This window comes from Simochromis diagramma, unplaced genomic scaffold, assembly GCF_900408965.1.
Source record: "Simochromis diagramma unplaced genomic scaffold, fSimDia1.1 OVJJ01000644.1, whole genome shotgun sequence".
Taxonomy (NCBI): Eukaryota; Metazoa; Chordata; class Actinopteri; order Cichliformes; family Cichlidae; genus Simochromis; species Simochromis diagramma.
Window position 1 is genome coordinate 1,834,911 of NW_024387201.1, and position 12,772 is coordinate 1,847,682.

A 12,772-nucleotide genomic window follows, 5' to 3' on the forward strand; every position below is an offset into this window, starting at 1 on the left:
CTCTCGCTGTATTAACACATACAGTCAAAGAGCACAGATGACTGTGCAGTCATAAATCTCAGGTTCTGTCTTGCTGCAGACAGTGCACTGATAGTCAGAAGCACAAACTCTTTGGGGTTCATATAACTGAGTAGTTACTCTGCAGTTCTACAAATACTGAGAACTACTGTAATTTAAATGTTCTTTTATTGTTACAGGCGGGATAAAGATACTTTTCTATTAGTATGATTAGTAACTAATTGATGAATTTCAGTGCTATAGAGTTTTTGGTGACTAAATAATAAAATGCTGCAGTAGAGATGTTTAATCATGTTTACTCAGACTTGTTGCTGGTCTGCAGCGGGAGATCCTTGACCCCCGATCCTGCCATAACGTTGCAGTTACAACACTGTGTGGGTAGGGGACGCCACAGGAACAGCAAACTCGTACTGGAGTTGAACTTCGACTCGGACCCCCTGAGGTTGAGCTTGTATGTTTGAATCAGCCATTTATTTTTCTCCTCTTCACTTGTTATAGCAAAGTTCAGAGAAAACAAAGAAGTCAACCGTGCACGGCCTCTGTCTATTTATATGATTGGTATTTACAGATCTGATATATTAGGCGACCTGCTACTTAAAGCAAATACGAGAAAAGTTTTAAATGTAGCTACAATTGAGATGCTGAGAGCGCAGGTACACGTTCAAATGTCCACTAACAACTTATTATAGCTGGTCTGTGGAAAAAAAACTAGCCATTTCATTAGCAGGATGGTTTCTCAAGGTCGCCAACACATGAAACTTGTTTACTCGGCGCCTCTTGCCAAACAGTTTTAACACATTCAGGCAGAAGGAAAATAAATAAACCGCAGTCAGCCGTGCAATTTGCGTTTCCTCTTCCAAAGCTAAATTTGTCTTGTCTCGCAAAACACCACCCATCCTCTTTCGATTTTTTCTCTCTGTCTTGACAGCAGCCGTGAACCAAATGATTCACATAGACGCCCAGCTCTTCTGCTAGGTTCAGGGTACACGGGAAATGTGGTAAATACGAGTACTCCTAGTTTGCGTGAAAATTCCGTTCCCGTCGGGGTTTCGTCGGTGGATTACTGCACCGCTGCTGTAAACAAACTGCATGTTGAGTTAAAATGCAGACAAAAGTTGGGGAGAAATTGGTCACCAGTGTGTAAACTGTGTGCTCCAGATGTTTACCCACATTATAATATAGCAGCAGTAACAGGATATGCTTCATTGGGTTTTAAATAACTTAATGATAATAATTTTTAAAATGCAAAAAATGTTATTATGCAAAAGATTATGCAAAAATTTTATTAGCAGTCTAAAATCATTCAGATAAAGGTATATAGTAATAATAAAGGAACAGAGTACAAAATAAAAAAATGCAATAATATTTTAAAATATTTTACTTTTTCTCTCCTCCGCTGCCTATTGTGTTGTACATTTCATTGTTTTTCTTTATGCTACCTGTTCTGACCTGTCTCACCGACGTGACGTTTGTGTAATGTATGTATGGTCGGAAGAGGTCCTGTTTCGCTGCAGGCAACTGCAAGTGACAAATAAAGCTTCTTCATCAAAAGAAGAGTCTCTCCTTTAAGATCCAACCATGCAGTCAATCTTATATTAGACTGTATAGTCACAGCTTGGGGTGCCACGTGGTAAAAAAGAACAACATTTCCCATCTACGCCTTAGAAAAAGTAGGAAAACGTCTAAATTCTCCCTTTCTTCCACGGCCTGAATGCGTCGTTGTCTTTGCTTTGCTCAGTTCGTTTCTTTTTCTTCTTCACTGTTCTCTTTTCTGTGTGCACGTGCGCGCGTGTACGTGCGGGGGGTGGCGGCTTGTTCCTGGAAGAGCCCAGCCTGCCTGCAGAGTCACTCACATTCCTGGCCGGGATTCAATGACTGAGCCAGACACACAAACGCAAAGGGAGGGGGCGTGAGAGTGAGCGCGCGACAGAGAGACCTAGACGGAGCGCGAGGGAGAGCGAGAGAGAGAGACACGCGCACTCAGACTGTGGGAGAGAGAGCTCTCGCGAGCGGACTGGCTCTTCAGACTTCTCCTCTCCGCGCAGTCAGAGTGAACTGCGGGGGCAAACGGGGTGGATGTTTCGTCCTCGACAGCGGAAAGAACCTCAAATAAGGATTTTTACATTTCGTTTTCAAGCCTGACAAACGGAACTTTTCGCCTCGGTGGAGTTTGGAAGCCGTTTTTTCAAATATGGACAGTCGGCTCACTGCTACAGGGAGCGACTGGTCGGTGTTGACTCACACACGGGAATAAAACTGCAGCTGGGACTTTTTTCCTGGATGGTTGATGAGGCGTTTCGCACATCTGATCAGCTCTGGGACGCGGTGGATTTACCAGGTTGAAGGACGCCTAGCTGGTTGTGATTCCCGGTCGACCGTAGGAAGGATTTACGCATCTAAAGTTGCAGGAAAAGCATGGAGACTGTAAGTCGGCCGAGCTTCCAGCCTCATCCGGGACTGCAACAAACTCTCAAGCAGTTTCACCTCAGCTCTATGAGCTCGTTGGGTGGACCGGCCGCTTTCTCTGCTCGCTGGCAACATGAGCTGCTCTTTAAGAAGGACGGGAAGGAGCCCGAGCCGGTTCTGCAGCATCTGCCGCCGCCCGTGATGCCCGGCCCGCTCTTCATCCCGTCGGACCGCTCCACGGAGAGGTGCGAGACGGTCCTGGAGGGGGAGACCATCTCCTGCTTTGTGGTCGGCGGGGAGAAACGGCTGTGCCTGCCGCAGATTCTCAACACGGTGCTGCGGGACTTTACCCTGCAGCAGATCAACTCCGTGTGCGACGAGCTGCACATCTACTGCTCTCGCTGCACGGCCGACCAGCTGGAGATCCTCAAAGTCATGGGGATCCTGCCCTTCTCGGCGCCGTCCTGCGGTCTCATCACCAAGACGGACGCAGAGCGGCTCTGCAACGCCCTGATCTACGGAGGCGCTTACCCGCCGCGCTGCAAGAAGGAGATGAACGGAGGCTCGCTGGAGCTGCAGTTCACCGACAGAAGCTTCAAAGTCTACCACGAGTGCTTCGGCAAGTGCAAAGGCTTGTTCGTGCCGGAGCTGTACACCAACCCGAACGCAGCGTGCATCCAGTGCATGGACTGCAGACTAATGTACCCGACCCACAAGTTCGTGGTGCACGGCCACAAGGCGCAGGAGAACAGGACTTGCCACTGGGGCTTCGACTCGGCCAACTGGAGGGCGTACATCCTTCTGGGCCAGGATTACACGGAGAAAGAGGAGAAGGCCCGCCTGGAGCTCTTCCTGGACGAGATTAAGGAGAAATTCGACTTCGCCAACAAGTACAAGAGGAAAGCATCATCCAAGGTAAGATGGTCTCCGAGCTCTAACTGTTGCAGCTTGTTATCCGCCACCCTTCTCCTTAACGTTAAAACGAGCGTGGGTCACCAAACTTTAACATGTCCGAGCAAACACGTTTCAGGAGTGGATGCTGAGCCTGACAGTGTCTGGTCACTGCTGCTACTGTGGTCTTACTAATTGGGCGTCATCCAGCAGCGACAACAATATGCCTCTGGTGACAATAAAGCCATTATCTGGCCGTGAAACACCTTAAAGGGTCGCTTTTTATTGGCCTGTACAGTAAATATAATCTCATTTCCTAACAAATGGCTCAATGGGAAATAGTAAACAACAGTTGTGAGATAATGTTGTCACTTCTTCAGAACACTGTGGTTCAGTGGGTTGCTGTCTGTGACTGTCTCTATCTCCAGTGGGTGAGCTAGACCTGACTGTTAGCGTGACAGACCGAGCTGGTATCATATGTGTCATTTTACTTGTCTGTGGTTTAATCAGTGCTGATGTCATTTCCCCCTCTCTCTAGTCTTATCCATGTTCTCTTGTGTTCTTGTTTGAACAGTCCCAGTAATCAGGTTTTAGGTTCTGCGTGCTTTCAGTGGTCACACACCTCCAGCCTCAATCATCAGGTTTGTTTTTCTGAGCTTTAAAGCTGCATGGAAGGACTCTGTGTTAGCTTTGGTGTTTGCAGACTGATCCCACCCCTGTAGGGGGAAAAGGGCTAGTGAGCCCATTTGCATGAACTGTTACACATGAATGGAGCTGATGAAGCGGGGTTTAGAAGTATTGTGGTGGAAACATAACATGATCCCAACAAAGGGAAGCATTCAGCAAACATCAGAACCCCCTCTACCAGGCCAGCCAGCCACCTCTGACAGGGCTCCTCCTTTTGCCTACTCTCCCTCTCCTCGGTGGACTTGTAGAGCAGAGCGGAGTTGTTGATGAGGCTCAGAAAGCAACAGCACAAGTGTTTACAAGAGTTTTCCTCCACTCCTCCACTGAGGCTTCTTTCAGAAAAACCTGCCAAAGAAAGGGAGATCAGGGAGGCCCTTGAAGTCCTGAAGAGTGTCAGAGTCCTACCATGCACGGTGAACACACACTCTTGGCACACACTTTCATTCAGACTTGAGTGGACACACCTCAAGGAGCTCCACTTTCAGGGGGCTCTTGTGTTTTTCCAAGTGCTGACGGGGCGCCCGAATGTTAAGCTCAAGGCTTGTTTGAAATGCTTTTTAATTCAAGCCCCGCCCCCGAGCATCTGAGGGACTGCACACAGGTTGAGAAATATTGTTGCTCTCCTTTTTCTCAACACATTTGGGCACAGCTGAGGAAATGTTTGTGGAGGATGTCGCCACAGCGCCTTACTTTGAAATGCGTCACTGTTGTCAAAGGAGGGCAGCTCAGTGAATATTAATAAGACTGATAGAAAAGTGTCAGCAGCAGTCTCACATAGCAGACAGACACAGGAAGCGATATTGCCACACTTCCCTCCTTGCAGACGCTCTTTTGAAAGCTTCCTTCTGAGACGAGTGAATCACAGAGTAAAAAAAGCTGTCCACATTTAGCAGCATGCCTCCAGTTGTGGAGAAAGTGTGAACTTGAAGTTCACTTTTCCTTTTTTTTGTCTTGTAGGATGCATACACAGTGCAGGCTGCAAAGCACAAATGCATTGAAGCGTTCCACGTAGGTTGGGGAAGGTTTTCCTGCGCAGGCCGGCCCCAGATTGCCATGCCAGGCTTCTGCTTTCTGGCTGGCACACATAATGAGTGGGTTTCCACATCAGGATGTGGAGATAAGGCTTGTGGTTGCAGATTTAGTGTGACACTAACTTTATAATTTGGCCTCATGATGACGTCGGCTCTGCACAGTCTGCCTGGTTTAGAGAGATATGAGGAGTGAGGGTGGCTGTGGTGGATGGTGGTGGGCAGCTGAAGCTCGACTCGTGCTTGGCTTTGAAAAAAGTTTACCTCAGACTTTTTTGGTTTGTTTGGGTTTTGGCACCTTCCTATGTGGAGAGGGTCGTCCTCGGGCTTCTTGGTTACTGTATTATTATTATTGTTGCTTCATCGGTCTGTGCTCATGTTGCCGATGTGCGCCTCCTCAGAGTGGTGAGCATGTGTACACGACTGTTGTAACTGGTTGTGAGCAAAGCATGTGTGTCTGCGGAGCTTTCAGGTTCCTCCTAAAGTGCTGGGATGGGATTTGTTCAGAGACAGATGTGCACTAAAAACCAGCCAGAACAATAGCAGAGGCCATTTTGCGTCGATGCTCCACATATGCTGCGTTGTTGTGCTGACAACCAACGCATTCCTGTAGGCTGTTTCCACGTGTGGCTGAGGAAAGGCTCAAACCAAACCTGTGTAGGGTTGGAACGCACAACTGTCGAGTCTGAATATATCCTTCCAAGTCAGGGCACTTCTTAAATCTCTGTCTCTAACGTGCAGAAGCCAGCACTTCCCTTTCTGCTGCCCCCATCCTGCTACCCCCGGTGCTTGGAATATCTGGCCTCCAGCTGAAGGAGCTGCTTGTTTCAGGAGAGACGTGGGGCTGTGGTGGTGGGGGCTCAGAGGAAGTGAACTCCCACAGGGGATATAGGCCCATGTCCTGTTTCATATGCAAGACGCAGTGCTGGCTAAGCCTGCTGACAGTCAGCCATGTCCACACAGCAGACAGAACAACAGCTGGGAGCTGTGCGTTTCAGTGGCTGTTCAGGGAATATTTCCATTCTGATCCTGTGCAGCAGTCTGCAGTGGAGCCCGGCTGTGTGGCTGTTTCGGTCAGTTTGTATACTTTCCTATTTTCTTTTTCATTAAAAAGTGCATTTTGTGCCCTGTGCTGGGAGAGGACACCAATTCAGTCAGGGCTCTGTAATGAGTTCTGCTGCTGTATTAAAAACTATATTTTGGGCCGTCCCATTAAAAACACGACTAACATGATAGAGTCGTGTCTCTGGTTCGAGCTGTGGGTCAGAACAGTGTTGGAAATGAACCACCTCACTGTGTGAATGGTGCTTCAGTCTTTGCTTGAAGGTATGGAGCGCATTCAAAGACAAAAGTATTCTTCACTTTCTAAGAATATTTAAAAAGAGTGTTTCATTCAGGGTTGCTGCTTTCTTCTTCTATGCTGGCAATGAACAACAAAAAGCATGTGTTTTGCTCTCCTATATGGAAAAACACATCAGCGATGAATCATTGTGCTCCATGACAAAAACTCTGAGGACCAGCCATAAGATAAAAAGTCTTGTTTCCACTGCAGCTGCTCTCAGGACAGGCCTCTCTGTGGGAGCAGGGTGTACGGCTGCTTAGGTTTGCTTGGAACGTTTCTCAAAAGGCTGCGACTCCAGCGGTGGTGGAAATGAACTGGGTGCAGTGATTGTCTTCATACAGCACGTCTCCTTGCTACAAGCCGTTTGTATCAACAGTTTTTAACTTGTGCAAACAAAAGGACTTTTCTTTCCTCATGTACGGCTCGACTGTGCACAGTCCTGATTTCTGATTATCAGCTATTTCAAATAGGGCTTCAAATTTACAGAAGCTGTGAGATGTTCAGTGGCAACATGTTGCTTGAGTAAAATTTGATTGGATTCACATTGGGATTATAGCACAGGTAAGAGAAGAGCCAGTGACCTGATCCAGGTGTCTCGTGGGACAGAAGCTCTTTCTCAGCCAAATGATGGAATTTGGTGTCTAGTTTGACTGTTAGCCACAGCTGATGGTAGGTAACCATAGGCATGTTTGTTTAATGAGGTGGTCTGTGAATTATTCATCAGCATAACTGGATGTGCCCAAGCAGCGCGCTCTCCCCTGCAGCTCCTTCCCCGGGAGTGTTTACATAGGTTGAGCTGTGAAGAGGGGACAGTGTTAGTGATGTGCATGAAAATAAGTTGGTCAAAAAGTTTGACAGTTTTTTGGTCTTTAACATCAGAGAATCAGGCAGTCAGGCTTCCTCCAGTCCTCCTGCTGGTGAGCTCACCAGTGCTGAATGTTGAGACATGTCACATTTTATTCTTACAGGTTTTTCAGTAAAAAGATTTCAGTGTGAGTCTTACAAAGACAAGTGAACATTAGTCTGACTCACTGAAGCCTAACCCAGCACCTGGGTGATGTTAACTGAATGGTGCAGCCTGTCCACACTCTGTGTATGGAGTGCATGGATGATTAAAAGAGAGTCATATCTGTAAAAGTTTTTTTCCCCCCATGTCTGTATAAAGTGCAGAGAAAGATGCGAGATCAGGCTGTGGAGATAATCTGATGTGTATGTAGGACATGCGTTTCCATGGAAAATTCCAATCTTCTGCCGTCTTGCTGTCTTTCCTAAAGCTTTTCTTAATCTTTGACAATAAACGCCGCGATCGTTGGTGAGGGATGCCGTCTAGATGGATCCAGGATGAACTGGAGTCCGATGGGAGGGGGGAGGTTACTTTCTGCTGTGTCAGACCAGGAGCAGCCTTTGTGTATGATAGCAGCCACTGGAGGTACCCCATCCCCCCTCATGCTGTTTGTAGGGCAGCTAGTATTGCATGACCTTTCCCTCCCCAAATAAAGAGGTGACCCGCCTCACCCCTCGCCTCTCTTGACGACCAGTCGGCCAATGGCGTGTGGCTTAGCCGCTCCCACGGGGCAGATGGCTGTCTGATGAAGGCAGCTAGTCTCACATACTATCAAATAAATGAGATCCACCGTGATACAGTAAACTGAATGCTGCACAGTGGAAGTTGTGCTCAGATGCATTTCAGATTTGGCTGCAAACTTTTCCACAAAGCACACATGGGAACGTGTGAATAGCAAAAGCATCCCTTTGCCTCATTTGGAGCGCGATGGCGCATAGGCCCAGTCGGGTCTATGATCTGCTGTCATGCGAGTGCGCATGTGGACAAATATGTGTTCTTGTTTTGTGCCTGCATCAGCTGTAGGAGGAGATTAACATGAGCTCAATGCCTACTCATTTCCATCTCCATCTGCCTGTCTCCCACAGTGATGCTTCCCATCCCTCCCCCATCCCAGCCACACATACTGAGCTTAGACTTCCACACAGCAACCCGATTCCACCCCCGCAATTCCTTTTAAGTCTTATAAATGATACAGAAGCCCAAAGAATCATACGTGCACGCATTTACAGCCTTGCAGCTCTCTAACACAACATCCACAATGTCCTCCTTTAAGATCATGTCATGAGCCAGTGGTCCAGTTCAGTCCATGGGATGTGTGCTAGCTCATCTCCGGAATCATCTCAAAGTTTGGGAAGGACAGGTAGAGGCAGATGCCGGGAGATTGTCAATCTAATAATAAATAGTGCTAATCGTACGTCTGATTGAACGGGCACGGTTCCTCCGAGCAGGAGCTGCCAAGTCAACTAAGCAGCAAAGTCTCTGTCAAGTGGATGGGACAGCAGTGAGAGACTTTTATGTTTAAGAAGCAGAGCAGCAAAGCTTCATGTTTCTACTCTGGCTGAAAATATGTAGAATAGCATCGTCGTCCTTTTTCTTTACACTGCTCCAAAAAATCCCACTGAAAGAGACGTCATGTGACTCACATTCATTTCTATTTGAAATTCTTAAATCTAGTCCACATTGCATGCACTACCAAACTTTACAGATAGGTTTATAATGCTAAAAATAAAGCTGATTGACCTTAGCCATCTTTTGTTTGTCCTCTCCATCATGGTGCACTCTGTTAGTTGGGGAGCTTGATTGTCTGTCACCAAAGGGGACGTTAAATGTTCTGAAATGCAGTAACAGTATATCAGCTTTCCAAATAAGCATTTGTCCAAAGCAGTCAGAGCAAAGAGAGAGAAAGGGCGTCAGGTATACTTTCTGTTCTTAAGAGAAAGGCTCGGTTCTTGGAAATCTCTTTCTTTCTTTTTCACTCTTCAAGGGATTTTGGGGGGAGTGGGGTGCAGAGGTGGGGAGGGAGGGTGCACTGGTTTGGCCTCAGCCATGTGGAAGGGCAGCTCCCAGGAGGTTGGCGGGGTATTGTTGTGGAGGTATGGGGTGGTGTTTGTGTTATGTGTGTGGTTTCGGGGCAGTTGTCCACTGGCTAGCTATTGTCACATCCTTTGTGACCAGTATCAGCTGTGGATCTGTTGCTTTGAGTCCCATCCCCCTTCATTGCGGGGATCAGTGATCCCAAAGTGCCTGACTCCCCCCTTCAACCCTCTGTCCCCCTGTTTTTCATCTTTAGTGGTAGAAAGCAGACAGTGTGGACACTGTCTGCTTTCTACCACTGCATGTGGATGTTAAGAGACATTTAGCTTCCTTTGAACCAGACTGAAACTGGTTTTTGGTTCCAGCACTGCTGGTTAGGGAGTAGTGGGCTCTGGTGTCAGGAGGCTAACGCAGGTTTACTACTGAGTGACAAAATGTAATTATCCTATCATATCAGTCTGCTTCTGATATCAAGCATCCAAATGATTAACATTTGGATGCTTGATATTTGTTATCATGGGTGCTTAAACCTGTGTGTGTGGATATATGTGTGTAGGTAAGTATGTGTGTGTTTGTTATTGATTTTAATTACATCTCACCTTCTGCCTGCAGATGGAAATGAGCTAAAACATCATTTATCTTTTCTATCATTAAATGCTTCCTGTCCTGTCTTTGTTCAGACACATATTCCTCACCACACAGCCTGTCTACTTCTGACATTTGATGGTATTTTTAGTCATTTGACTTATTTAACAGATAGTCGGATAAACAATAACAGCAATCTGATGAAAGTATGTGCTTGTGAGAGATGAGGGGGACACGTTGGGTGAAGGGCCCGAGGCACAACCAGAGACAAGTCGCTGCAGGAAGGACCGCGTCTGTAGGACAGGAGGCGCACAGGCGAGGCGTGGGGGGAGAGCTGCTGTATGCATCAATCAAACCCACTTTATGGAATGACAAACAAACGTGAGTCACCCTTTGTGTAAGACGCAAGTGTTGCACTTTGTTTGTCTCACACTGAAACAAAGTCTGCTAATAAAAGACAGAAAGCTCCGTCTTTGTTTCTGGATGCACCTTTTTGATCCCTTAAACTTCACCTTTGTGAAATCAAATGGCAGCTTTGCGAGAGAAGGCAAAGTTGCGAAAGTGCGCAGCAGACTCGAGTGCACGAGCATGTCTTTTCTCAGAAATGGTGTGTTTCCTGGCTGCACGCAGCACAAACACATCTGATCTTTACTGTTGTTTAGTCTGCTCTGAGTCATTGTGATGTCTAGCCGCTGTTAGTTATGTTAGAGCTGAGCGAGTTAATGTTAAACAGGATTAATTGGCACGGCGGTGAACTTTGACTGACCGTTCGAGTGTTCTCACGCTTTTATAAGAAGTGCTGCTTCATCAAACGCAGCCATCAGTGGGTTTGAGGTGAAACCAGCAAAGAAGCTTTGGGCTGGTTCAATTTGCTGAGCGCAGACGGGAGCGCACGGCCGGGCAGAACAGGACGACACCGCTTCGGTAACACAGTTTATAAAGTGCAGCCACACCTCGCCTCAGTTTGTCAGGAAGTTGAGGTGGAAGATGGATGTGTGCGAGCAAATTAGGGCCTCTTGGTAGAGGCAGTCAGGGGTTCGGAGGCTAAGGTTACTCCTCAGGAACTGAGTGTTGGAAACAAAGGCTTCTAATGTGCTTATCAGGCCGGCTGGGCTGTTCCTGCTTTCCAAGTCACCAATCTCCTGAATGAAAGCAGCCAGCCTCACTCTGGCAAATGAAGGAATGCTAAATAAAACAATACGCTGAAAGACGATCCCTCCTCTTGGCACCGATGCCTGCTTCTCAGGTTCAGGAAGCAGTCTCCAGCCAGGCCCAGACTTGCTCCTCTGCTTCAGCCTATCTCATTGATTTTGAATGTTGCACACTTCCTTTTACGCACTTCTTGCTTGTGTCTTATTGTAAACGTGCATACGGCTGTTTAGGCATCCTCTTTCTGCATGCACACACGTGTGAACGCGCTCATTCCGATCCTGCACAGCAGACAATAGACCTCTCGAAGCCCTCTGCTTATAATTAATGTAATTGTAGATCTCTGAGACGAGGTAATGCATTGCATGTGTAACACCTCCGGGCACAGAGGCGTTACTCTCAGCATCTTCTTTCATAGAAACGCTGCCACGGCTGTCTGGAGCAGCAGCACATCTGTTTATTTAAACCCCGCTGCAGCTTTTATGCTGCCGCTCAGGTGTGTGTCACGTTTGGACGAGTGTGACCTCTGCTTTAATTATCCCCTCTCACACGTGCAGAGGTCGGGGCTTCTGCAGCTGAACCTTGCCACGCCACCTCCACTCCCACTCCCATTCTTCCGCCCACTCATCTCACAGTTCTCCCTCTCTCCCTGCATGAAAGCTGCTTATCTGTATGGTTTTTTTTAGAGGATTAAAGTGTGTGTGTGCGTGCGTGCGTGCGCACTTGTGGTTTGCGTAGCTGTCACACTTTTTCCCACCATCCCACCAGTGTAGTGTCAGTACATGCTTTCTAGGACTGTGCTTGTCTACAGCCTGTCCTGCGGGGTTAACACAGTCACACAACAACATGATGGGCAAAAACAACTGGCGAGACAAAATCACTAAATTCCCACAAATCACTCATGTTGACTGGGATATGGGAAATCTGTGACAGTGTATCTTCTTCTCCCTGGCAGTGTCGATGTGGTTTTTTTTAGAAGTGGTTACAATTTTCTAGTTGTAAAATGTGAGGATGGTAGATCTGATCAAAGGCAGTTTTCAAGGAAGACTGAGGTTTATTCTGGAGCTGGATGCTATCTGATGGTAGAGGAAACCCGGTGTGACACAGGCCAGCGTCTGACTCTCTGCAGAGCACAGGTCTGTGTGAGCCAGTGTTTAGTCTCAGCACAAGGACAGAGCCATGAGTGCTCTGTGTTTTTGAGTATAGTTCTTTCTGTTAACCTGATTTGAGCCCCGTCTTGTGCTCCACCAGAGCTCCGCTGCTCGTGGCCAAACTGTCCAGCTGGGGAAGTGCAGTGAAACATCAGATTCCACTTCCTGCAGCGATCGATACGTTTCAGGTTCAGCAGGTGCAAACGCTGCTGAGACATAACGCAGCACAGTCGTGTTCTTGTTCCTCAGCTCCAAAAGCCCAGAAGAAGACCTGGTTGCAAAGCCCTGATGGGCAGCTTGTTCAACCTTTGAAATGCCAAGAAGCACAGTTCTCCGACGTGTTTGTACAGCTGACTCCAGGGTTTATTCTGCTAAATTCCTTCTCACATCATCCAGTAAAATCCTCGTCCTGTCCTTCTCTTCTTCATGTTGTGAATCAGAGAGGCCCGAGGAAGGGCTAGACTCCCCACCCATCCACCACCCTCCCCAACAGGACTAATGAAATGATAGCTCCCTGATGTAGATGGGAGTAGAAGTGAAGGGATGACCTCATGGCCACCTAATTGTGATGGAGTGACAAGCCGGCGGCTAATGTGTCCATTAGAGCAGAGACCAACCTGGTGAAAGAGACAGAGGG

At 47.5% G+C, this 12,772-nt stretch overlaps 1 protein-coding gene across 1 annotated transcript in view; it reads left to right on the forward strand.

The window, feature by feature from the left end:
• Window positions 1-1,970: 1,970 nt before the first annotated feature.
• Window positions 1,971-12,772, forward strand: part of skia (v-ski avian sarcoma viral oncogene homolog a) — a 62,101-nt gene continuing 51,299 nt past the window's right edge. The window contains exon 1 of the mRNA XM_040051219.1: window positions 1,971-3,339. Coding sequence (XP_039907153.1) covers window positions 2,434-3,339 — 906 coding nt within the window. The 5' untranslated portion in view covers window positions 1,971-2,433. The remainder of the gene's footprint in view (window positions 3,340-12,772) is intronic.